This window comes from Gobius niger (genome assembly GCF_951799975.1).
Source record: "Gobius niger genome assembly, chromosome: 3".
NCBI lineage: Eukaryota > Metazoa > Chordata > Actinopteri > Gobiiformes > Gobiidae > Gobius > Gobius niger.
In genome coordinates, this window is record NC_136854.1 from 21,887,684 (window position 1) to 21,912,491 (window position 24,808).

Sequence of the window (24,808 nt, forward strand, 5' to 3'; positions counted from 1 at the left end):
TACATAAATTAGAGAAATAAACGCAGGTTTGATTCAAAAGTGTCCAATTATGATAAACATTCCTGACTGAAGAGGCTGAGGACATACAGTGGGCTATGTATTGACATATGGACTCGAATAAATGACATTTCTTTTTTATTATTAATCATGTATTTTGCTTACAACTATTTTTTTAAATATATACACAATATTTTTGTAGATTCTTGTCTACTATATTGCTGATTTTTATGAACCAATGAAATAAAATATATGTATAGAGCTGTTTGTTTTTCGTTTGTGCTCGAACTACAAGAAAAGTGTGTAGTGCTATGCTAGTGTGGAGTCAGGTGAAGTTTATTGACCTTCAGTATGAGACTAAGAAAGGCGCACATGCTTGATTCTGGTTATGCTGCACTTGTCCCTCCTTCACTCTCTGAAGACATTACAAGAATACAACTCTGTTGTTAAAGTGTAGAAGGGCTGCACCTGAGGGGAGGGTGTGTGTAAGATAATCATAGATTAGGACATCCCAGCAGCAGCTGTGGGTTACAAATCATGGGATATCTTCTCTCCACGCGCCCCTAACTTCTGTCTGAGTCCCTGGATGTAATCTTGGACTCTTAAGCTTCCTGTGACTCCATCTCATAACTTTTATACTGTGTACTTATTTAAGTTTTGCTTTGTGTTGCCATAAACAGGAATGATAATACGGTGAGTTGCTACAAAAATAGAAAACCCAAGTATTATTGTGTTCATTCTGTTACTTCAGACTTTCTTTTATCCAGTAGGTTTTTCAGAAAGAATTCGCCTGTAAATACACATTGAGAAATATTAATAATAAATAAATAAATATTCCAGTTTTGCATGCAATAAACTAGTAATAGACATACTAAACGCAAGTGATAGAAATATTCATTACGACCATGTCTCTAGTCTAGTCATACCTGCTTTGTAGGAGGATCGCACTAGTGGTCCACTGGCCGTGTACACAAAGCCCATGTCATTCCCAACTTTCTCCCAATGAGCAAACTTTTCTGGGGTGACATATTCCTCCACCTTAAACACGGACATTCACTGTTGACTCTTTCCAGGCATGTAAATCAAGGCATACTTGAAATATTCTGTTTGACATTTCTACCTTAAGGTGGCGTTTAGTTGGTTGCATGTACTGCCCCAGTGTTAAACAGTCAACATCAGCCTCACGCAGCTCTGAAAAAATGGAACAGATTTTTCTGTCATCGTTGCTGCATTTTATTTCACACGTTTTCTAGAAGTTGCTTAGACACTAACCTGTCAGCGTATTCTGTATCTGGTCATCGGTCTCCCCTAATCCCAACATGATTGACGTTTTAGTGAGAACAGTGGGTTTCACTTTTTTAGCATGTCGCAACACACTCAAAGACTGGTCAAAGTTTGCCCTGGGGTCACGAACAAACCTGGAAAAGAGAGCAGAGGAACACTGAAATGATGCCCACTTCATGTACTTCTGCAAAATCTTAACTGTTCTGTAAAATACCTTTGTAGCTCACGAACAGTTTCAACGTTGTGAGCATATACATCCAGTCCTGACAAGGCAATTATCTCTACTGCTGACAGGTCACCACGAAAATCAGGTGTGAGACATTCCACTAAGATTTTAGGACCCCTAAATGCACACAATAAGAAGAACATGTACATTATGTGTACAAACAAATAACACAACACTGTATCAACTAGTTTGGGTGCTAAAACATATACCTTTCCTTTAAGTGGGTAACAGTTTGGGCAAAATGTTGCGCCCCTCCATCTGCAAGATCTTCCAAAAACATTCATTGCAAATTAATGATTACAGTAGCAGGTTTACTCACTATAACAGGCACATTTTAATTCATTACCATCTCTGTCCACTGATGTTAGAACAACATAGTCGAGACCCCAAGCAACAATTGCTTTGGCAGTATTGTAGGGTTCATTTTTATCAAGAGGAGGGGGTTGACGAGCCGTCTTCACAGAGCAGAACCTGCAGCCCCGAGTGCACGTGTCCCCCATCAGCTAAACATTACCAAAACATTAGGATTACTTTAACATCGATGACACGTTATCACTGTGTGTTTATGTTAGTATAATAAGCAATATCACCATGATTGTTGCTGTAGCTGTAGAATATTCTCCTCCTCCCCAGCATTCACCTATGTTAGGACACCTGGCCTCTTCACATACCTGCAAGACAAAAAACAATGAAAGGGTGATGAAAGAAGGGCAGGTCAGCACCGCAATCTCACGTATAGATCCTAATATTCAACTTACTGTGTGTAGGTTGAGGTCTCGCAATGTGTTTTTGAGTTTGTTATAGTTCTTTCCAATGGGTATCTCGGTCTTAAGCCATGGGGGAAGTCGTAGTCTGTCACAAAATAGCACGGATTAAAAAAAACAAGTCGGCAGCCAATATTCTTCCAGATGCACAGCAAGCACTTCTTCCCCATAATGTGACCTTTGAACTATGCTGATGTGACATAATGAACTCTGAAACTTGTCATTGCTTTAGTTTTATACCTCTCTCCTTTCTGTCGCTTCAGATTGCCTCTATACTCGACCCATTTGCTTTTCTCAGACAACTCTCCAGAAATGAAGTCCTGAAGATCGGGCCCATTGTCATCAAGGATCTCCTTCTTTCTGTCAGGGCGATGGGGAGAGGACTTCGCCACGGTTGACAAGTTACTCCTGTAAACCTACACGCAGGAGTGATACGCATAATACATCGCACAGACACGAAACAAACAATTCACGATATTTTGGAGTCATTTATGGTAAAACTAGGCTCGTCCCGTGACGCTGACACGAGCTAAAAAGTGTCCCCCTAAAAAGTACCCGTTACAGAAACATAGCCTTTCACACAGAGAGAAACAGCTTAACTTACCCCAGGGCAGCCTCTTGAACTCCGTAGTAACAGGCTGGAAGAAAAACGTGTGACACAACAGCTTTGTACAAACAACGCCATGGCTAGCTAAATGTCTGTCATTGAATAACAACCCTCTGCCCTCTACTGCTTTGGCCTTGTGTAGCGTTCACAGAGCATCCGCAAAATAACACTTCATGGGTTAATTTTGTCCGACCTAATTTCAAAGATAGTGTAATCGTGTTTTCAGCACGGCTATGTTGTTTAATAAGCTTGTTTGAACTGAGAGGAAAATATATATGTTCAAAATGAAAAAATATCGATCAAGTTTTGTTGTTGATTACAGTGCCTGATGACGACACGTACGTAAACTACATTTGCGTCGTGACGTCCCTCCTTCTTCCTTTCCTCTACTACCGGCGAGGTGAGGAAATCTGGAACCGTCGTCCCTTAACTTAATCTATGTTCATCTGTCACATTACCACGAATAACGTATTGGTTTTGTTATATTTATACACTGTAAGAAATGGTGATCTTAACAAGCCATGTATTGTGTCAATAGTTATTGTATTTTATTAATATGATGAGGCTTATTTCCGTGCGTTCGGCTCGAGGCCTGTATTACAGCTACGTGCAATGCTAAGCAACCCATTGATTGTCACTCCCTTTCGAGATTTAAACACTGCTTTCTGTCACATTTCTTTATTAGTATGAAATAGATTTTGAGAGCACTAGGTCTAAGCCACTGCCACTAACCGTACTTTAATCTTTATACAAACTATGAATTGATCAGAGCCAACGCTATGTTTGGATGCCCAGCTAGCCTAAGTGCTGCGCAGGTCAAGTGCTAAAAAAGTAGCTGTGTATTCCTGAGAGGTGCACATAAGTTAAAATCTTAATCATACGTCGCAGACCGTGTCAATAATGTCTTTTTTTCGTTCTTGTGTAGAATGAAGACCATTCTCAGCAGTCAGGTTGTGGACATCCCTGATGGGGGTAAGACAGAGTTGTTCAAATCTATGTCGGAATGATTGATTTTATTTCTGACTGTATTTTTGTGTTGCAGTTGATATTAAGTTGAAGGGGCGGACAGTGACTGTCAAAGGGCCCCGTGGAAAACTTGTCAGGGAGTTCAACCACATAAACCTGGAGCTCTGCCTTCTGGGCAAGAAACACAAGAAGGTAAATACAATTGTACTTTCATTCATTAGGAATTTAGAACATATGAGGTGAATTTGGGATTCTGAAGGATTATTGGAAGATTTAACATTTTTCATGCTTTCAGTTACGTGTGGATAAATGGTGGGGCAACAGAAAAGAGCTGGCCACAGTCCGCACAATCTGCAGTCACGTGCAGAACATGATCAAGGGAGTCACTTTGGTAAGACTTTGATTTTACTTTAAAGTTACAATATGAAATCAAATCATGCTCTTGGTTAACAAAGAATGAATTAAATTGTTTGGTCAATATGCTAGTGATTCATGCTATTCGTTTTTTATAATGCATTTCTCTAGGGTTTTCGCTATAAAATGCGCTCCGTGTATGCCCATTTCCCCATCAACGTTGTCATTCAGGAGAATGGAACAATGGTGGAGATCAGAAACTTCCTGGGAGAGAAGTACATCCGCAGAGTCCGAATGAGGGGCGGTGAGTTGAAAACTTGGTACCCACTTTACCAGTTCAGTTTATGTAGATGAGTGCAGCACTCATTTTAATGTAATCAGACTTACAATAACCCTTTTAAAATAGGCTTTTTATTCACAAAACAATGCTGTAAATGTAATAACCTTTTGTTTTATTTGACTTTGTGGAGTTCATGGTAATGTTTTTAAAATCCCTGTGTTGTGGCCGACACAGGTTTACAATAGTGACTGTTAAAGCTGGTGCGACACGTGTCCGTGGACATTACCAGTCCAGTCATCACATTTGTCAGTCACCAAGGGAAACGTTTGGCTTCATCTTGTTAGTTTCTCTAGAGACTGTTAATGTTGTGCATTTAACTGCAATTTGAATGGTTTTAATACTCATCTTAAACTCCCAATTAACTGAAAATCACATTGGTTTTATTTTGTTTTGCTCAATTACCCCAACCAAATTTTCTAATTCTCAAATAATGCTTTGTAACATGTTTAATATAAACCATGAATTAAACTAAAATTTAATCTTGATTTAAAACATAAATAATGGATCTATTTGCAATCTAATTTCAAAATAGATTTTATATTTTCCAAAATTAAGCTCTATTCCACTGTCCAAAATGTATCTGAATTTATCCAAATGGCTCCTGCCACGGTACCTCAGCCCGTGGGGTTTGGGATGGGAAGAGCTGAGACCCAAACTGCAGTAATGAACAAAGTATTATGATATTTAACCATCGCTTACTTGATGTGAAAATTAACAAAACGCAATAATGCTTCACACCAACCCTGTCAAGGGGTGTAGCAAGTTCTTGCAAACCGTGAGAAATGTTTTACCATTCGATTGAGGAGCGCTGTGATTGGTTGCATACTCGACTCGCGCTTCTCGTCCAGGTCAAAAGTGAAGCGTAATTTTAGAAAAGGCCTCTGCACACTTCAGCCACTAACATTTGTAATAATGACACGTATTGCACTTTTCAAGCCTGTGTGAGCATATTGCGCATGCACAGAAGGGCTCATGCTTGTGTCGAATCTCCGCTCTGTAAATGTTTATAGACTGAAGAAACTCAAGGACACACAACAAAGGGAGACAGAATATTGTCCTGCTATGATGGGGTATTTTGTTGGTGTCAATCTTTGGCAACAGCCGTCTGGCTGCTGTCGAACGGTTGAGCGTTGGCAAGGTGAAATAATACAAAAACTTGATGGTACACTGGAAATGTCGCATAACTCAGTAGTGTCTTGTGGTGGAGCAAAGAATTATGCAGTAAATGCCATAAGTTTAGTAGGTTATGGACAACGTACACAACACTGGCCCTGCAATGTCATTGTTTTAAGATGGGACTTTATTGCTCACAATGGAGAAATAAAGATCAGCTCTATTACACTAAGGAGGTGCAAATGGTCAGGAAAATGTTCACTCTATCAGGATAATGTGCAAATAGTAAATATAGGTATCATGTACAAGACTTTCAAAGGTGTGCAGAGGCAGCAACAACTGCAACAGTTTCACAAATGATTGTTTACAAACCCCTAAAAAATATGGACTTGACATAAAAGTGCCACAAAGTGCCAAAGCGGTTTGGGCAGATCTGAAGCCACTCACTTTTGCTGTTGCCCCCCCAAAAAAATCTAACCATAGTAGGATGACTGATGACCTTATAAACACCTTTTGTCAACCCTGACTTTGCCACATACTTCAGAAGCGATCAACTGAGCCATTGATTTGTTTAATTTACTGCTGTTATCAGTAAAACGTATTGGATAAGGATTCTGAATGATTTTTCAGATTGGGTAAATAAAAAATGCAGTAATTTGGATATTTGACATTAAAAGTTGTGTCAAGCAAAGCCCTGAGTTCTATCAGTTGCACACATACCAGTTTGTCTAAAAGCATGAACATTACAGGAACGTTTTTGTCTCCCGCAGGTGTGATGTGTGCAGTGTCTGCTGCCCAGAAGGATGAGCTGGTGCTGGAGGGTAATGACATCGAGTTGGTATCAAATTCAGGTATGTTCTTATTTTCCTTCCATGTTTCACTTCCACTGTGATGTACATTTTTAATGTTTACCCATGTTTTTCCTTTCAGCTGCTCTGATCCAGCAAGCCACCACAGTAAAGAATAAGGATATCAGAAAATTCTTGGACGGCATTTATGTTTCTGAGAAGGGAACAGTAGTGGAACCAGAACAATAAAAAATTGGGCAAAATATTTGGATGTTTCCTTCAGTGATTTGTCAGCAAGACCTTGACCAGTGGTTATATACCTGTTAATGCTCAATAAAAACAACTTTTCCATTACTCCAGTGAGTAATTATTTACACAGTTGGTTAAGCATCTTTTGTATAACAAGATTAACTTTTTTTTTTATAGGGGGGGAAGAGAGAACCCTTTGGGCGGCAGAATTTTTTTTAAATACATTTTGTGACATCTATATAATGAAGTTAAAAATAAACCGTATTAGCACCAGTCCTGAGCATTACTTTGACCCTCAAGGTGGATCTGATACGAGAACTGGTTTTCAGTATAATCAGTGGTTGCATTTGTGACTTTGTTTAACTTGGAAGTTAAAGTTCATTAGTTCAGTTTCAGAAGTTTTTATTGCCATGCTTTGAGAACTTGTCGGCGCTGACGTACAACATTAAACCACACAATCTAGATAAAAATAAGATTAAATGTAAAATATGGTAAGACAATTGACAGAACCACATCGATATCAATTGGGTTTTATGTTCTCATTTATTTTTTGCTAATTTTCCAATACTGTATTGGCCCGATAAATCGTGTGTAGTGTACTGAGACTAGAAGTTTATTAATGGATTACCCCTTGAGCTGTGCCATCTCAGACTAGGTCTATGGAAACAATGGGTGGCAATGTGGTTGGAACTCCTGCCTCAACCTTGTTCTCCCTGAAGCCATATGGTTGACTATCAAAACCTGCGCACATAAACAAGGGCCTCTTCAGGGCATGGGTACGGGACCAAGTTCATTACCCACTGAATAACTTCAAATCATATACTTGCATATACTGTGTTATTTTAAACAGTGTAGACCATAGGTGTCAAACTCTGGCCCGCAATGTAATTATGACTACTCGAGCTGGCCCACCGGTATTATACATTTTTTTCAGATTTTGCATATCTGGACTATTAAGTTATACATTGTATAGTAATAAGTGTTGCTTGTTCCATATTCAATGTTAAAGCAAATCTTGTTTGGGTCCATATTAAAAGGTTCATTTGTTCAGTGGTGGCCCGCGACTTTGTTCAGGTTTTACATTTTGGCCCACTGTGTATTTGAGTTTGACACCCCTGGTGTAGACCATTCAAGGAGAACTGCTCACATCCAGGGGCGGATCTACTAAAGGTCTTGCCACCCCATTGTTAAGTGACGTCTCACATCTGTGTACCCCCCGCTATAAACATTCGACATTGTAAAATGTTTTGCCAACCCCTGCTCACATCACAACTTTGGACTGGTTATGTACGACTGGTTATGGACCTTGTAGCCACTCAACACTACATGGTCACTGCCCTAGTCAAGCACCTCAACCCTCTTCGACTGGGCTTCGACAAGGAACAGATCTATGATATGTACAATTATATAAAACTGATTAGTCGGGATTGTGACAGAATCGAATCAACTTTTTAAATTTTTGATAAGGAGTTTGTCCTACAGAAAGAAGCCTTTACACTATGAATATTTGCACTGTACAATACAATGTTGAGTGTTTGGCTTCAACGTAAGAGGACACACTTTGTTTAATGTTTTCTGATGTCTGCACACTGTTCATGTGTGTGTCCATGCTGGGCAATAGATCCATGGCCACACGCAAGACACCAAAGGAACTAAACAAAACACTACAATAAAGGCGGATGCTACACAATAAAACATTTTTTTTAGATTATTTTTGGATTTTTTCTTCATTTCAGACGTTACAGAGAAATAAACCTTTGTTTATTTTTTGTATATGCACAATGACGTAGTCGACGTAGGCGCGTGGGTATCCCGGTTGTGCGTCATCTCCAGGCGACGTCAGGTTTGTGCTTCGCGCCAAGCAGTGGATTTTCCAATTACATTGACAACAATCTGTCAGGAAAGTGTAAATTTGAAGTATTTCCAGACATGGTAAGTGTAGTAGTGGCACCTACGAGTTTCTTAATTTGTGTAGTAGATTGCACCTAACAATTTACATCAGTGTTTACCTTGGTTTCTCTTGTTACACTGTCGTTGCGCCAAACTTCGCCCGAATTAGCTTCAGCTAGGATCATGCCATGTTGAAAAATAAGTGATATTTCAAAGAAACGTTAATGCTCTGGCATTCAGCTCTATGTGATGTTTCCCCCTTATGTCAAGTTACTCTTGCTGATCAGAACTTTAGTGACACACACTGACAGCAGTCTCTGCACAACAGGACATCAGGCGGTTCTTCGCCCCGTCGTCTTCCAAACCTGTGGTGCAGAAACCACCCTCCAATGGTAACAAAAACACAAAGTCAGACGAGAAAAAGAGGAGGGAACGCTTGTCTTCAGACGAGGATGTAAAAAGTACAAAAAATACCAAGGTAATGACTGCTATCCGTGTGTATTTTTCCAACTTTGCTTTTCCTATTTGTATTTTTGGACTCAATTTGTTGTCATATCAGGCTTCGAAATCAACAGAGAAGCGCAAAGAGGGAGAGAAGAAACGCAAGAAACGCGCAGTAATAGATTCAGGCCAGTGCCACAATACAATACAATGCAAGGTCAAGACCAAGATCCATATGTTTTGTTATTAGTTAATTGTCCCCATATTTTCCATGTAGACTCAGAAGAGGAGAAGCCGGTGAAGTCAAAGAAGTCTCCTAAAGAGAAACAGAAGGTGAAACAACTGCCTAAAAAGGATCCGATTCAGTATGTCTCTGAAACAGGTACATGGTTTATGAAGGATTTTAGTTGGTGTGCAGCTTTTGCTTTTTTTTCACCCACACGCACCGTTAGTTATTCATTATATGTATATTTTCCACTCTCTTTGTGAAAGTCTAATTACATATTTTTCCTGTAGACTCTGATAGTGACAACTTTCAAAGCTTGAAAATTGCTGCTAAAACCAAACAGAATGGCTCAAGTAAATCACAAAATACAGCTGTCAAAGTGTTGGGGACCAAAGAAAGCCACACATCTCCTGTAAAGGCCACAAATCGAAGCACATCTGTCCTGAAGTCCCCAGGCACTCCTAAAATAGCTCCACCTCCTAAACCCAAACAAACGCCCACTTCAGTGTTTGACTACTTTGGTGGCGGGGCTGTTCAGCGCTCGGATAAGAAGCTTGTGGCAAGTGCCAAGCGGAAAGCTGTGAGTGCTTATGTTTTGGTATAATTATAGAATTGTACATATTATGTTAATGTATTCACCTTTTATTGGTAAAAAAACGGTGCAGCCCATCCAAGATGCAGATGAACTTACTGATGAACAGATTGCTCGGGAGCTCCAAATGGATGAAGACATGGAGGTATGTGTTCAGAAATCATCACTATATGCCAACTAGGGCTGGGTAACGTTAGACGATTTTGGCATCGGGAAAAAAAAAGGTTAAGGTACGACTGGTTTCGAAATAATAATCGAAAGCAGGTACTGAAAAGAAATATATAATATATGATAAAATAGTTGTGATGCTGTTGGTCATCAAAATTTAAAAGGCAAAAAAGAGTGAAGCACAAATTGAAACAAAGTGTAGGGCAAAAAAAATTAAAAAATAAAAACTGGGGAAATTTTGGGCAAAATAAGGGGGAATAAATATTTTTGGGGGAAAATTGAGGAAAAAACACACAAAAAATGTGTGAAATTTAGGAAAAACAACAAATGCGGAATATATTTTTTTCTGCCCTTTTGTCGTTTTACCTCAAACAAATGCTACACATGGAACAGAAATGAAATGGAAGGAGAGGTAATACATTAATATTTTTACTCTGTTTTCTGATTCTATATGGCAAATAATTTAGCAAAAACCAAGTACTGGTATCTAAAAAAATGTAACGGTACCCAGCCCTAATGCCAACAGTGTTAAACGATGTAAATGTAAAACATGCATTTCTGTGTTATGTTTACATTGCAACTGTTGTCTCTTTGCAGCTTGAGAAGCAAGTCCATGAGGATGAGGAGTTTGCCCGGACCCTTTCTATGTTGGATGAAGAACCACAGGCTAAGAAGGTGGGCTACATAGCATTTTAACCTGTGAACAATTAACGCTAAGTACATTTCTTTACAACCCTGTGTATTTCCCAGGCTCGTAAAGGCCCTGATGGTGCAAGTTCCAGCATTGCCGCAGACTCCCCTTCTGGTTCTAAAAGTAGTCCAATAAAGCCACAGCAAAGACGAAGCATGTCGGAGGATGTAATTTCTCCATCACCGAAAAAGAGCCCCGTCAAAACTAGCTCTAAACTTGCTGTGATGAAGAAAAAGGCCGAGGAAAGGGAACAGTCTAAACACAAAGTGACATTTACACCCAAAAAAATTATCTCACCTAAAAAAGAGTCGCCAAGTTCAGAGAAGAAATTTGTCCCAAAAGCTGGAACACCAATGACTTCTCCAAAGAAAACAGAGGTGAGGAAAAATATGTGTTTGTGCTAAGTGTTTTACTTGCCGTATAAACTGGTGCATTCCTCTCTTTCATTATAATTAAATGTTTTTCTTTTCTTTCTTTTCAGACTACAAGTGTCAGCCCCGAAGACGCTGAGAAGAAGAAGGCCAATGCTTCAGCTTTCAGAAACTTCCTCAACAGAGATGGACCAAGGGCGCTGGGATCGAAGCAAATCCCACAGGTGACGTTAGATTAAGCTGCGATAACTGTGGTTTGGTCATCTTTACTCACAGCTGATGTACGTTGCAGGGAGCTGAGAATTGCCTGGAAGGTTTTGTGTTTGTGATAACAGGCGTCCTAGAGTCCATGGAGCGGGACGATGCCAAAACCCTCATCGAGCGCTACGGTGGGAAAGTGACCGGCAACATTAGTAAAAAGACCAACTACCTGGTACAAGGGCGGGACAGTGGCGTTTCAAAGCTTGAAAAGGTGATTCAAGTGATTATTTTCATTCATTTTCTGTTTTTGAATTGAAATGTTGATACCCAAGTATTTCATTTTTTCAGGCTGAAAGCTTAGGCACCAAGATCTTGGATGAAGATGGTTTACTGGAGCTCATCAGGACAAGGCCTGGAAAAAAGTCCAAGTACGAAATTGCTGCAGAAGCTGAGGTAGGAAACCCTTCAACCTTTCCTTTTATAATCAGTAACAACCTCTTTGTGGTAAAATGCTAGATTGTTGGATTGGACATAAAAAAAATTAAAAAAAGATATTCATTTTGATGTTCTACTCAATCGTGTAAGGTGAAAGCATCGACGACTAGAACTCCATCTGCTCAAGTAAAGAGCACACCCAAATACCAGAAGATTTCCCCCTCAAAAGGAAATTCAAGGTCTCCTCAAACTCCGAGTCCTTCAAAAACCAGCCTGTCACAAGCCCACAGTGCTCGAGTGGGTCAGTCGGGCACGCCCACTGGGAGAGGGACTGGCCAAACTGCCCGGAGAGACCTGGGTCTTTCATCCTCGACGTCCGGAGATGAGCCCAGTTTGCTCTGGGTGGACAAATATCGTCCACGGTCTCTCAAAACGGTAATCGGTCAACAAGGCGATCAGAGCTGTGCCAATAAACTTGTGCGTTGGCTCCAAAACTGGCACAGAAACCACAGCGGTGTCTCATCCAAGCCCACAGGTATCCGACAACCCACAAACATATGTATATCTCATTAGGAAAATTGCTTTGAATTTTCTCCCGTTGTTTTGTAAAGTTGCAAAGTTTGGCAAATTTGGAGGCGGAAAAGATGATGGCTCTTCGTTTAAAGCGGCTCTACTTTCTGGACCTCCTGGAGTGGGGAAGACGACCACGGCGGCGCTGGTTTGTGAGGTCCGTGTTGTTTGAGTGCAGTAGTTGACGTTTGATGCAGCTTTTGAATATGGCATAATTTAGCTGTACTAATGTCTTTCTTAGGAACTGGGCTACAGCTTTGTGGAGATGAATGCCAGCTGTACTCGGAGCAAAAACAGCTTGAAGGAAGTAGTTGCAGAGTCACTCAATAACACAAGCATAGAAGGCTTCTACAAAGGTGATTATTGCGTTGTGTATTCTATGAAGCCTTTGCTGAGTAGAGTGGTGGTAACACTGGTGCTTTGCAGGCACATCACAAAAGGTGAGCAGTAAACACGTCCTCATTATGGATGAGATCGATGGAATGGCTGGCAATGAGGATCGAGGAGGCATACAGGTTTGTAGATCCACCTTTTGTTGAAAATATTATTGTATTTACATTTTCTCTTATATCGCTGACACTTATTTTTTGTGTGCCACATGTAGGAAATGATTGGCCTGATTAAAAATTCAAAGGTCCCCATCATTTGCATGTGTAATGATCGGAACCATCAGAAGATTCGTTCCTTAGCCAACTATTGTTTTGACTTGCGTTTCCAAAGACCACGACTGGAACAGATCAAGGTAACTGTGTCTTTTCAAGGTACTATACATCTTATTTTCCATTTTCTGACCTTTCTTTTTTCTGACATCTTTATCAGGGAGCAATGATGTCCATAGCTTTCAAAGAGGGAATAAAAATTCCTCCCCCAGCTCTAAATGAGATTATTCTGGCATCCAATCAGGATGTCCGACAGGTACCAGTTTGATTGATATAACTGTTACGGGTAAGGGATGTTGTTACAGTCCTAGAAAAGTACTCATTGTATTTGTACTTTCCCAGGTGCTGCACAACCTGAGCATGTGGTCTGCCAAGAACAAAGTGATGACTTATGATCAGTGCAAGTCTGATGCAGCCAATGCCCGCAAGGACATGAAACTGGGTCCATTTGATGTTTGCAGAAAGGTCTTTGTATCAGGGGAGGAAACGGCTCACATGAGCTTAATCGACAAGTCTGACCTCTTCTTCCATGACTATTCACTCGCACCACTCTTCGTTCAGGAGAACTACCTCCATGTCCGCCCAGCAGCTGCAGCGTGAGCTTCTTTAATCTCTGCATGTACCATTCATAAAGAGAGGATAGGAAAGGCCTCTGAAAACAGTCTTTCTCTTGTTAGTGGTGACCTCAAATCCCACCTGGTGTTGATCAGCAAAACTGCAGACTCGATCTGTGACGGCGATCTTGTTGACAAGAAGATTCGTTCTGGCCAGAATTGGTCACTGTTGCCCACGCAGGTAGAACATTGCTTTATGCATTTTTATGTTTACATTTTTTGGGATTTTCTTCGAATAATCCCATGACATGTTGTGTTTCAAGGCGATATATGCCAGTGTGTTGCCAGGAGAACTCATGCGAGGCTACATGGGTCAGTTCCCCACATTTCCCGGCTGGCTCGGCAAAAACTCATCCACAAATAAACATTCCCGCATTGTGCAGGAGCTTTCTTCTCACATGAGCTTGAAGTGAGTGTGACATTGACCACCTGCTAGTAAGTGATCACCAACAGAGCAGCAGTAACATCTATTTCTACTTCCCTTAGGACTTACTGCAGCAGACAGGCAGTGAACCTCGACTACCTTCACTACTTGCGAAAGGCACTATTGCATCCGCTCCAGAGGCATGGAGCGGAGGGTGCGGGGGAGGCTGTGCAGCTCCTGGACGACTACCAGCTCATCAGAGAGGACGTGGACAGCATGATGGAGATCAGTGTCTGGGGTGGACAGCCCGATCCCTACTCCAAACTGGACTCAAAGGTCAGGCTTCACTCTTGGTGTTTTTCAATGGGTTTTCAACTCTTAAAAACACATTTTCTTTTTTTGTTAAGTGAGTGATATTTTTTGAACTTGTTGCATTGTGTTTACCGACAGGTCAAAGCAGCATTTACCCGTACATACAACAAAGAGACCCATCTCACGCCGTACTCCTTGCAAGTGATCAAAAAAGGCCGGCGTGGCGGTGGAGTTGAATCGTCAGAGCTTTGGGGGGACATGGAGGCTGAAGTTCGTGAGTCAGAAGATGAAGGAGACAACCTTCAAACAGACGCCATGATCAAAGTAAGAAAGCATTTGTGGTGATCATCGGATCGTTGGCTTTTAAATGACCTTTGTATGGTTTTACCCACAGCAAAAGAAGGCAAAAGCGACAAAAGATACTAAGAAAGAAAAGACGGAGGTCACCGGGAAGGGCAAAGGAAAAGGGAAGGGCAAGAACAAAAAGTAACTAGAGAAAGAAAAGGACTTGATGCTCTTTCTTCTGCACTTTGCCCCAACGACATCCGACATTAATCAGTGACTTCACATTAACATCTACCCTGTCTGAACTATGTACTTGTAAGTAGTGTTTTCTGCGTTTTACTTTCCTGTCTGAATGGAGCAAATGATCTGTTTACCACTTATCATGCCAACACCACGTCGTTTTAGGAGTCAAGAGTATTTAGGCTGTAAATAATGTAACATTAGAAGGACTGTTACTTTTTTACGGAAAACAGCTGCAGCTTCGGATAAGCACTGATTACATATTGTACATTTCAACTTTTGAATCAATACAGAATGTCTCAAATTGTGTGTGTGTGTGTGTGTGTGTTTTTAAAGCAGTGTTCATAAACATTATTAATAATCAAATCAAACAACTGTTAGTTTCTGTAGTTTTTTTATTGTCAAAAAGTTTCATAATTCACAAAAAAATGGTTGCGTTTAAATATGTTGGATGTGGGAATATATTTTCTGGGGGGGAGGATTGATAATTGCAGGAACTATTCAAACAGGTGTGTAAAATCTGGGCAGGTGGAAACAAATGCTCAATTGTCCGGTTCTTCAATCTTCAGGTATTCAGAACAATCTGAAATCTTTTTAATTTGTTTAGCACTGAGAGACTCTGAGCACATGGGACACGCTGTCTCTGTCTCCAACAACCTTGAAATGCAAAAACAAGCTTTCAGCATACAGTACCTGACCAGCAAGTAGAACTATCACAATGTTTTGACAACAAATGCTTGGTGGGTTTGGATTTCTAGTCCTTAAATGTTTTGTACTGAAAGCCAGGGGGTGAGTCCCAAACACAGTCTGGCCTAATAGTAATGGCTTAATTGAACCATCTTTAATAGATGACCATTATTATTCTGTATATTTTATGAACTTTTAGTCAGTGCACATGATGTGATTTAAGTATCAACCTGTCCAGGGTGGAACATTTAGCATCCTTTGCTATAACCTGGCACATGACATCAATTTTTTATAGAGTATGTCATTTGTGAATGGTCCCTGATTAAATAAATTCATGCTAGAGCCAATCTGTTTTTGTCCCAAGAAACGTAAAACACATTTCTGAAATTCAATATAGGTATAGACCTGGTTTACTTACAGGATGAACTGGGAGTAGAGAGCAGGGAATTCACAGTGGGGACAAACAGACCAGTCCTCCTTCAGCATATGACGACCCTGAGGAACAATGACAAGTAGTGGGATCATAATCAACAAAAGGTAATAAAATGTTATAATATTACATTGTATTTAACATCATTACTGTTGCTATGCAGTATGGCAAGTTGTTCTTGCAAGAAATGCATATGAGGTCATTTTGTGGTAACTGAAATCCACAGAAAGGACAAGGGGTAGTTTCCTCCTCCAGCTCTGATGTGTCTGGATGCCTGTATTGATTCATAAAATATTGAAACAAAGATATTTTTAAAATGGTCTCATACATGCACACATACATATACAGTACATATACTATACTGTACATACACTCACCTAACCATGGCCTCGATCTTCTTCCTGTACTTTGGGTCTATGTCGTTCCGATACTCTGGTCTCATTAACATTGCAGCAAAGCTGAAGGCAGAATTCTTTAAACCAGCTCGGTGACACTTAATGACTGCAGACGTTAGGATGGGAACAACATCTGCACACAGAAATGTAAGACACTTTTGTTCATTTAATTCAGACATTAATTAGACTTATGACTTACGTGCAGGAAACTTGCTGATGTTATTGCTGACACGAATCAGCATTCGAGCCCCTTTGAGATGATCTCCTCTTTTTACATGTATCTGAATTGACAATACAAACATGTAAATTTCCAACACTCTAAGTGCTTTGTACATACCGTTAATTAATATGAGGTGCAATGACCTTAACTAGCAGATAGGAGTGGAGGATCATTAGGTTGGTGGCCATCTCAGACGGTATTCTTATTTTCTGGGCTTGCAATTCAGTGTACATGCTGAAAAGCACATCATGTGCACTTCGATAGTTTCCTGGAAGGGGGGTGGGGGGGTGAATGACTTCTAACATGTACTCGTGGCTGAAGATGCAGACTATGTACGCACCTGCTGACTGCTCTTCTCTCGCAATAATTATAGCTGTGCGAGCAGCCTCTCGGTATTGCTGCAATGCCATGTAGAGACGAAACAAGAACTTGGCATCCTGAAAAGAGGGCAGGATGATCTTAAATATATATAAGCATCTGAACAAGTCTTATTATTCCAATTGCAGTACTTTAATAGTTCTAAGCCATTGTTGGTATGTACAGTGTGCACTTGTGACACATTTGCTTACCTTGGGCACACCGTCACTTTCCCCCATCAGGTAATCAATCAACTGGTGGGTCAGTGAGGGGTCTTTGGCCTGGCCCACCTGAATCACAGCAGTAAAACAATTGGTTGAAATGTGTAATTTTTAATATTTTTAATAATGTGACATCTCTTACCGTCTCTATTGCCATTTCAACAGCCAGTGCATCTTCAGTGTGGGGACACTTGAGGAAGTGCTTCAAAGCCTGAGACAGAAGAAGCAGTATGGTGAAAATAAGCTCAAATGGTGTGAAACCCCAGTACAGCACAGTGTCTTACTCTGCTATACTGGCCACACTTCTGAAAGAACTTTCCAGCCAGCAAATGTTTCTTTTCCCCCTCAAAGTAGAGAGCAATACTTTGGTAGTCCTCCTGTGTAGCTTCAGAACCTGACCAAATAAAAATGACAGATGACCCTTGGTTACCTAAATAATGACAAGCATGCAGTTATTGCAGGTAAAGACAGACCAATGATGTCGGCATAAACTTCCATCTGTCCATGCTGCTGTGCCAGCTGAAAGGCTTCATCGTTACACTGGGAAAGCACGAGGAAATGGATAGCTGAGGCATAGTCGTTTAAGCGCAGGAAGAATCTGAGGATAAGAACACTTTTTAGTTTTTATGTCTGTTGTTACGGCCACTGTGAGGAGGGCATTTTACCTTGCAACCATTTTTGCTCCATCAATGCTCTGTGTTTCCCTGACAATGCGCACTGCGTCCTCTGGATTGTTCAAATGGTCCAGCAGCACACGGATCACATTGTCCCAATCTTTGGCGCTCTCATAGGCTCGAGCTGCCTCCTTGTATCTGTGCACAGATGTTAAATGAATACATGGCTTTAACAAGATATGGTACTAATAAAAACAGAAACACTCACTTGCCATCTGCCTCCTTTGCCTTTGCATACTGTAAGTGGATTTTCGGAGAAGAAACATTTGGAAGTAGCTCTCCCACTTTATTCCTATGTGGAAATTACAAACAGACAAAATTATTTAAAAAAAGGAAAGAAAAAAAAAAGGAAAAAAAATGTCTTACCAGTTTTTACACCGAATATAAACTGATGCAGCCTTGTCATAATATTGTCCTTTTTCATAGAGCTGAGCAGCTTCAGCAAATTGCTGGGATTACAATAATGCATTGGTTATTGCCAAACAATATCACTATAGTCATCAATAGTCAGTTCATGCAACCTTCATGCTCTCCAGAATGGCCCCACACTCTTTCTTCAGGACTCGACTTGGGTGCTGAACAGCTTGTGCAGAGCCCCTCCTGATGTCCCCCATCCGAATGGACATCCTGGCAACTCCTGCCTCACACACCTCGTCATGCTCCTGGAAGTGCCAGCCATAAACAATAGTTCAACTTTAGATGGAATAATATCCCGTTTCAGTGCAAAAATGAATCAATGTATTTCCTTACTTTATTGTTGTGTGTCATGCCTTTCTCATAATGTGCCAGAGCATTCACATAGTCTCCACTGGAAAGAACAAGAACAAAGACCTCATATAAATATAAAGGGATTTTTCATGCAATTAACTTAACAATGTACTCACATAAACTCAAGATGAACAGCATATTCCTTGGATATAAAAGGAATCTGATCTTCTGCTAATCGCTTGGCTAGCATCAGGGCACTGTCCCAGTGTAGCAAGTCCCTTCTCATCTGATCAATATCAGAACACATACACCTTTAAAACTAGATTTACATACAAAGCAAAAGTCATGTATGGTGCTTACCACTAAGGCGGCGTTTGGGCAGCTTGAAGAAAGGTAAAGGTCCTGAGCCTGGTTGAAGTCACCCAGGAACATGGCTAAATGACCTGCGAGTAAATTCCTGTCTTCAATGCCCTGGAACAAAAATATATATAGCCATCTGTACACACTTGTGCACTGAAGTATTGATATGTATTTCTGTATCTCTGTTTTGTAAAGTTTGTACCTGAATGCTCATCAGTGACATGACCATGCCAACATTGCCACCCCTACGATATATTTGCATGGCTTGCTCAATCTCCATGTGCACCAGGCAGGCTTTACCCATCGCATCAAAATCTTTTTCACTGGTTGAGTACTTGCACAGTTCCGAAGCATTGTGGAACCTAGGGAAACATATCATATGTATATGATTAAGATATTTAACAATTACAATCATCTGTATGTTTGAATTAACTGAAACTGTCGCCTTGAACCAACCACACCTCACCTCTTAAGCATCAGGGCATCGTTTAATTGCTTATTGAGGTCATCTGATGAATTTGTGCCTTGTATGGCAGTGCTTTTTAGAAAAGAGTGTGTGCTAAGAGTAACATTGCTTGTTTTTCCGCTTGCTGTTTGGCAGGTCAACTCTCCATTGTATAAGAGCAAAGGCTTCTGAGAAAACAACAGGGGAGTGCTTCCTACCAACACCACCCTTGGACCTGAAGACCCAAGATAAAATGTGATTAAAAAAAACGAAAACAATATCAAAAACAAATAAACGGTCACATGTGTCGACTACTGTACCATAAATAGTGTTTTTATGCAGGGCGTAAGTGTAGACTTTGTCATCGTCATAAGCCACAAACACCCCTCTATCAGAATGCCAGTTGTCCCAAAGAACTCCTGTGATGGTGGGTGAGAAATTAGGGAGCTCAAGGCAGGAATCTGTTGCCTGGAAAAAACACACGTTTTATTTAGTCACACTCAGTGTATGCTCTGGAAGTTGATACGTGATAGACCTTTGCATACATTTGAAGGAGAGAGCAGGAAGCCACTTTTCTTGTCATCAATAAAAACTATTCTTGATCCATTCAGGTCTGGAAACACTCTGATCACGCTAACAGAGTGATTGTAGCTGCACACCTTTTCCCAGTCCTCCACCAAGAAACACAGAATATGACCTAACTGGTAGAAGAAAACAAAAAAAGATCAAGCAAAAAAACTATTTATAATAATAAAATTAATTATAATAATGATATAAAATGTAAAAGAATTGACATAATACTTTGCTACATATACAATTTAAAATTATTGTTGTTTGTAGGGAAAGTCCTCTGCATTTTACCCATCAGTCAACAAGTGCCTCAGGAAAACCGCAGTGCAGCGACTCATCTACATCCTGATAAGTCAGGATCTTGGTCAGGGAGTGGCCACCTAAAGGATTAGCCTACTGTTCATGTTTTGGGTGCTAGTATGTTTATTATCTATTGTTTACTAATAATGAAGAGGCTCAAATCATACATCTGTGCCATAATAGAGGAAATCGTTTGTCAGAGCATGACATAAAATCCGTCCATTCCTGTCATCATCTGGGAACAACTTCATCTGCCTTTTCTCCTCCTGGTCTCTGCTTTCAATCTGCACACAGACATATATATATAAATATATATATAATATGTCAATAATTGAACTGCAAACACCACCACTAAAGTTTGTTGAAGATCAGTTGTACTCACCATGTGCAGCTGCACCTTTCCCTCAAACAGCGCAGCTGCATAGTCAGCATTAAGACACATGCTGGCTATTGTACCCAGATATTCAATGTCCTTCAGCTTTTTAAAACCTGACGAGAAGTTAAAGTTGATTTTGTTGAATGTAGGATGCACTTCAACCACTTATTATGATATCATATGTTATATTGTCATTAATTCTAACAGTGATAACACTGACCGGGGTTTTGCTCCACTACAGCATAAAACCAGGCTCTGTTGTTCATTCCAACTGCCACATGGTATGGGCCCACAGCAATAAAAGTTGGCTCAACCTCCACTTCTATAGCCACAGGACTCTCCTAAAACCAACAGAAGAGGACCATTAAAGTTTAAAAAAAATAAAATAAAAATCTCTCTATATATATCATTTATTTTTTATGATTATTATTATTATTATTATAGTCTTCTCACCCCCTCCACGTGGTTGGACACAGTAACCTCTAACAAAGAGGTAAGAAAAGCCAGTCTTGTTCCAAAGCTATCCCCCAGGATGGGCAGCTTTGTAAGAAAGACATGAAGTGCTCCTTTTTGGGTTGAAATAGCCAATAGCTGACCATCATCTGTCCAGCTGAGTTGGTCGAGCCCTGCGGGGTGAAAAAGAGCTTATAGCAAGAACACAAAAACTAAATCTATAAAGAAATGAGTTACCTTTAGTCTCATCATCCAGCTGAAGAATGTTGTTGATATCTTTAAGATCAGAAAGGTCATGGACCTTTATTCTGCAAAAACATACTTTAATTACTTTTTTTCAGATGTAAAGCGCATTACAAATAAATCTATTAAATATTAAGTGAACTTGACTTGGAAAAGGACATACGCGTTGTCACCACAGGAAGCAGCTTTGTTTAAAGCTGAAGAGATAGCCACACTGTTGAGACAATCTTTATGGTTATGTGACTGGTAAAGTTCCTGGCCTATTTCTCTGACGTGGGTAGAAATAACCACAAAGTATCCATGGGAAAAACCAATGAGGATATAGCCATCACCATACCTACATGTAACAAATATTATTACAACACTGGAATAGTTCTGGGTATCCTGAATATTTAATCTGAAAAAGTAAAGAAAGTACCAGCAATAAGATACAATATATCCATAGTGACGCTGAAACGCCAAATCTATCCGGTCTTCTGGGTCATTTATGTTGAAAAGAACCAGTATTTTCTTGTCCACGGAGACACTCACCTGAAAAGACGTGTAATCAGTTACTTAAAAACAGAGAATTTAGAATTCAATCAAGTCCCTTTTTAACATAATTGTGATATTAGTGAACTTACAGTGCTCTCACCATGCGTTGATCTTTCATCCGTCTTTTTTACAGAGAAGTATATTTCAGCTGGTTCACCACGTAATGTTGTCTGAAACAATAAGTAGACTACTTCTACTTTGAGGCTCAGTATTTTGTAATTACACCTTGTATCAGAGATACTGTACCTGTCGAACGGTGTCCCCTTCATGGTTACTGATCGTAAGAGTATTGTCTTCGCTTCCAAGAGCCAAAAGATTTTGAGAACTCCAGCAACCACATGTAATTTTTTTGGTGTGTTTCCCTGAAATTAGAGAGCCAATAGGGACATTAAGGGAATTCCAAACATAGACCAAGGTGTCTGTGCAGGCATTATGAGCATTACCAAGTATAGGAATCTTGCGTGATGTCTGCCGATTATAAATCAACAGATTTCCTTTGACAGTTCCAATGGCCAACAGAGAATTGTTTTTTGACCACAAAATGAGAGACATTTGATCTCTAAAATAAACAGATATCAGATAATAATAATTTTTACTTGAGTCAAAGGAACATATAATTTATACAAACACATACCTCATTCCACTATCTATCTGAGATGTTTTATTGACACTAGCATCCCAAAGATAAACAGTGTTGGATTTGGCAGCTATCACTGCCAGAATATCCCCATCTTTATCCCAGTCCATCCCCACACAGCGTCTGTATAGAGGAAGAGACATTTATACACTAAGTACTACCCACTGCCTGTGGGTTTAACTAAACTTGCGCACTTTACCCTGGAAGATTGAGCTCAGCCCACTTATGTCCATGGCGGTCAAATATTTTTACAGTGTTATCATGTCTAAAAGGGAAAATGTAATGTCTTAGTAAACAACTCATGTTTTTGTTATGATAATCCAACAAGATTATGTACTTACCCAGCCACAGCGATGTAATTGCCAAGAGTTTTCTGCCACTTGTACAGTATGTTGGATCCTGCCCAAGCTTTGTCCGCAAGTACAAAAACACACTGAAACACAAATTGAACATGTTACATTATCAGCAGCTTTATGAACTAGTTAAGTCATATCTTATAATTCAATTGTGGAAGCTTTTCTTCAGTCTGAACGGTTTTGGTCGTTGTATAATTAATGCTAGCTAACAAACACTATTAGCATTAAGGCTAACAAGTAAGAAGACGGGAAGCTCCAACGGATCATCTTTAAATTAAATATGCAAGAAACTAGTCTTTTTCCAGTTCCACTAACCTTCATTGCATATTTTGTTTTATGTCTCGTAAAGAATGGATTTTCAGTCACAGCATCTTCGGCAGACTATTATTTGTATCCCGCAATGCTTCACTCCACAGCGTCTGCGGAAACACGGCGATGTCATAGCAACGGCCCAAGCCGTACTACAATTACGGTGGCCCTAAAAGGTCATAGAATAAGATGTAAATAATGAACAGGCAGGTCTTGTTTTAACAACAACATATGCTACTACGGGGAACATTAAAAAAAATCCCTCAATATATCTATACATATATATATAATGAGGCTTAATGATGGGGGAAATGTTTACTACGCATTTTGACAAAAGACTTGAGCGAAGAAGAGATTTTGCATATTTAGACAGCATCTTTGACTTTGTCCAACAGCAGTTACAAGGTTCTGGGAAGATGTATGGCTACAGGCAAAATCTTTCTTTCGACAAAGTCTTCTGAATCATGAATAGTAAAGGTTACCTGCTGATCACAGTGCCATGCCTGAAAACAACGCTGAAAGTTGGCCGCTAGATGGGGTTGTTGCAGAGTGCATACCGTGTTTAGTATACATTTAATACTACTATCAGATCTACTTAAAGGTATTTACTGCTGCTGCTTACATAGTACAACATAGTAACTTGTTCTGCCACCATCGGGCTAGGTCCAGCCATGCAATGCTTGTGCTGATAGATGTTGTTGTTGTGTTCCCAAAAAACAAACCAATAAAAGAAAACATTCATCAAATATTTTATTAGCTATTTTTGAGTTTTTTTCCCTAGATTAAAAAAAAATGCCTGTACATTATTTGCATCTTATTCTATGACCTTTTAGAGCTTCTGCAATCACTGCTGAACTATAACTCATTGCATTTTACCCAAGTGGGTACAGTTTAGCCGTACTCTCTGGTGTACCCAGAAATAGGTGTGATTTTTTAAGTATGTTTGCTCGTTTTGATGATAAATATGAGTTTAATTGTTAAACTAGCATAGGATTAAGAGCAGGAATGTGGTAGAAAGTAATACAGCACTATGTTCCTCCACTATGTTCCTCCTTTCAGAAACAAAACACAAATGTAAAAAAAAAAGTTTTTATATTCAGAGGTGGGTTATTTTGGTTAATTAAGTCCTTGGATGGATAATCTAAGGAGTCCCGACGGCCTACGTACATGATAATATAATACCAACACTAAAATTCAACTCATTCTTACTCATCATAACAAGTCAACTACATTTAACTTTCAATACTTCTTGTCTTTCAATCTTTCAATCAGCCTGCCAGAAGATAGCATAGATAGATGCAGTGTGACACACTGCAGATCACATTTAGAGTTGCCATTTTTTTTCAAGCAGACAATTGAGGACACCCTGCTGACTCAAGTCTCATTATACACTGTGTACTTGATTAATATACCGTGTACTTGATCTGTATTTGATCCTCCAACTCCAAATTATGTATTTCAGATCCTATTAAAGATGAGGGACACGGCTACTCCAGGACATGATGAAATTAGAGCTGTCTCATAAATAAAGTAAATTCCTCTATTATTGAGCCTTTCACTTTTATTCTCTCTCTGTCTCTCAAAATAGCTGATGTACAAAGAGATCTCAAACTAGTAACTCCATTGTTTAAATCTAGTGATTCTAATTTGTTTAACAATTGCCAACCTTTTTCTGTTTTACCTAAGTAATTAACAAATTCGGTTTACAGAAGGATATTAAAACATTTAACAGAAAACTGCATATTATATGATCATTAGTATGGCTTAGACTAAAGCCGTACTAATG

General features: G+C 39.8%; 5 protein-coding genes across 5 annotated transcripts in view; 2 read left to right on the top strand and 3 right to left on the bottom strand.

Moving 5' to 3' along the window:
- Positions 1–24,808, bottom strand: part of klhl5 (kelch-like family member 5) — a 42,523-nt gene that overhangs the window by 2,787 nt on the left and 14,928 nt on the right. The window lies entirely within an intron of this gene.
- On the bottom strand, positions 12–3,041 carry lias (lipoic acid synthetase). The gene is made up of 11 exons (XM_079554189.1): positions 2,876–3,041; positions 2,512–2,687; positions 2,266–2,359; positions 2,098–2,178; positions 1,854–2,010; positions 1,717–1,774; positions 1,496–1,624; positions 1,270–1,415; positions 1,118–1,188; positions 924–1,035; positions 12–787 (listed from the first exon to the last, which is right to left on the bottom strand). The coding sequence occupies exons 1-11, from the start codon at positions 2,954–2,956 to the stop codon at positions 732–734; spliced, it is 1,161 nt and encodes a 386-aa protein (XP_079410315.1). The 5' UTR covers positions 2,957–3,041; the 3' UTR covers positions 12–731.
- On the top strand, positions 3,220–6,793 carry rpl9 (ribosomal protein L9). The gene is made up of 7 exons (XM_079554190.1): positions 3,220–3,278; positions 3,804–3,850; positions 3,921–4,036; positions 4,140–4,235; positions 4,370–4,502; positions 6,422–6,502; positions 6,582–6,793. The coding sequence occupies exons 2-7, from the start codon at positions 3,805–3,807 to the stop codon at positions 6,686–6,688; spliced, it is 579 nt and encodes a 192-aa protein (XP_079410316.1). The 5' UTR covers positions 3,220–3,278; position 3,804; the 3' UTR covers positions 6,689–6,793.
- Positions 8,508–14,827, top strand: rfc1 (replication factor C (activator 1) 1). The gene is made up of 23 exons (XM_079554007.1): positions 8,508–8,620; positions 8,907–9,056; positions 9,138–9,207; positions 9,297–9,401; positions 9,536–9,825; positions 9,911–9,982; positions 10,603–10,680; positions 10,756–11,073; positions 11,178–11,291; positions 11,360–11,539; positions 11,617–11,721; positions 11,854–12,238; positions 12,315–12,430; positions 12,515–12,629; positions 12,700–12,788; positions 12,878–13,015; positions 13,093–13,188; positions 13,275–13,528; positions 13,610–13,727; positions 13,810–13,955; positions 14,033–14,246; positions 14,361–14,546; positions 14,617–14,827. Exons 1-23 carry the CDS (start codon positions 8,618–8,620, stop codon positions 14,710–14,712), a joined length of 3,438 nt encoding a protein of 1,145 aa, XP_079410133.1. The 5' UTR covers positions 8,508–8,617; the 3' UTR covers positions 14,713–14,827.
- On the bottom strand, positions 15,246–23,161 carry wdr19 (WD repeat domain 19). Its single transcript, XM_079553978.1, has 36 exons — positions 23,029–23,161; positions 22,699–22,790; positions 22,557–22,622; positions 22,355–22,480; positions 22,164–22,279; positions 21,967–22,082; positions 21,810–21,890; positions 21,605–21,717; positions 21,350–21,523; positions 21,181–21,251; positions 20,944–21,116; positions 20,711–20,831; positions 20,497–20,603; positions 20,282–20,398; positions 19,790–19,945; positions 19,565–19,712; positions 19,266–19,479; positions 19,002–19,161; positions 18,800–18,910; positions 18,616–18,725; positions 18,482–18,539; positions 18,253–18,393; positions 18,098–18,180; positions 17,940–18,023; positions 17,723–17,869; positions 17,531–17,655; positions 17,342–17,451; positions 17,200–17,268; positions 17,049–17,126; positions 16,820–16,916; positions 16,623–16,747; positions 16,459–16,540; positions 16,242–16,392; positions 16,015–16,138; positions 15,853–15,929; positions 15,246–15,404 (listed from the first exon to the last, which is right to left on the bottom strand). Exons 1-36 carry the CDS (start codon positions 23,032–23,034, stop codon positions 15,290–15,292), a joined length of 4,044 nt encoding a protein of 1,347 aa, XP_079410104.1. The 5' UTR covers positions 23,035–23,161; the 3' UTR covers positions 15,246–15,289.

Bases quoted from the DNA above. Each gene is read 5' to 3' on its own strand.
- rpl9 (XM_079554190.1), top strand. From the start codon at position 3,805: ATGAAGACCATTCTCAGCAGTCAGGTTGTGGACATCCCTGATGGGG. The intron at 4,037-4,139 runs GTAAATACAATT...TCATGCTTTCAG, and splicing joins TGGGCAAGAAACACAAGAAG to TTACGTGTGGATAAATGGTG. The intron at 4,236-4,369 runs GTAAGACTTTGA...GCATTTCTCTAG, and splicing joins TGATCAAGGGAGTCACTTTG to GGTTTTCGCTATAAAATGCG.
- wdr19 (XM_079553978.1), bottom strand. The intron at 20,832-20,943 runs GTGAGAAGACTA...TGTTGGTTTTAG, and splicing joins TGTCCAACCACGTGGAGGGG to GAGAGTCCTGTGGCTATAGA. The intron at 16,541-16,622 runs GTCATTGCACCT...TTGTCAATTCAG, and splicing joins ACTCCTATCTGCTAGTTAAG to ATACATGTAAAAAGAGGAGA.
- rfc1 (XM_079554007.1), top strand. The intron at 12,630-12,699 runs GTGATTATTGCG...GGTGCTTTGCAG, and splicing joins CATAGAAGGCTTCTACAAAG to GCACATCACAAAAGGTGAGC. The intron at 13,728-13,809 runs GTAGAACATTGC...TTGTGTTTCAAG, and splicing joins GGTCACTGTTGCCCACGCAG to GCGATATATGCCAGTGTGTT.
- lias (XM_079554189.1), bottom strand. From the start codon at position 2,956: ATGGCGTTGTTTGTACAAAGCTGTTGTGTCACACGTTTTTCTTCCAGC. The intron at 2,179-2,265 runs GTAAGTTGAATA...TTTGTCTTGCAG, and splicing joins GAGACCTCAACCTACACACA to GTATGTGAAGAGGCCAGGTG. The intron at 2,011-2,097 runs GTGATATTGCTT...GGTAATGTTTAG, and splicing joins CAGCTACAGCAACAATCATG to CTGATGGGGGACACGTGCAC.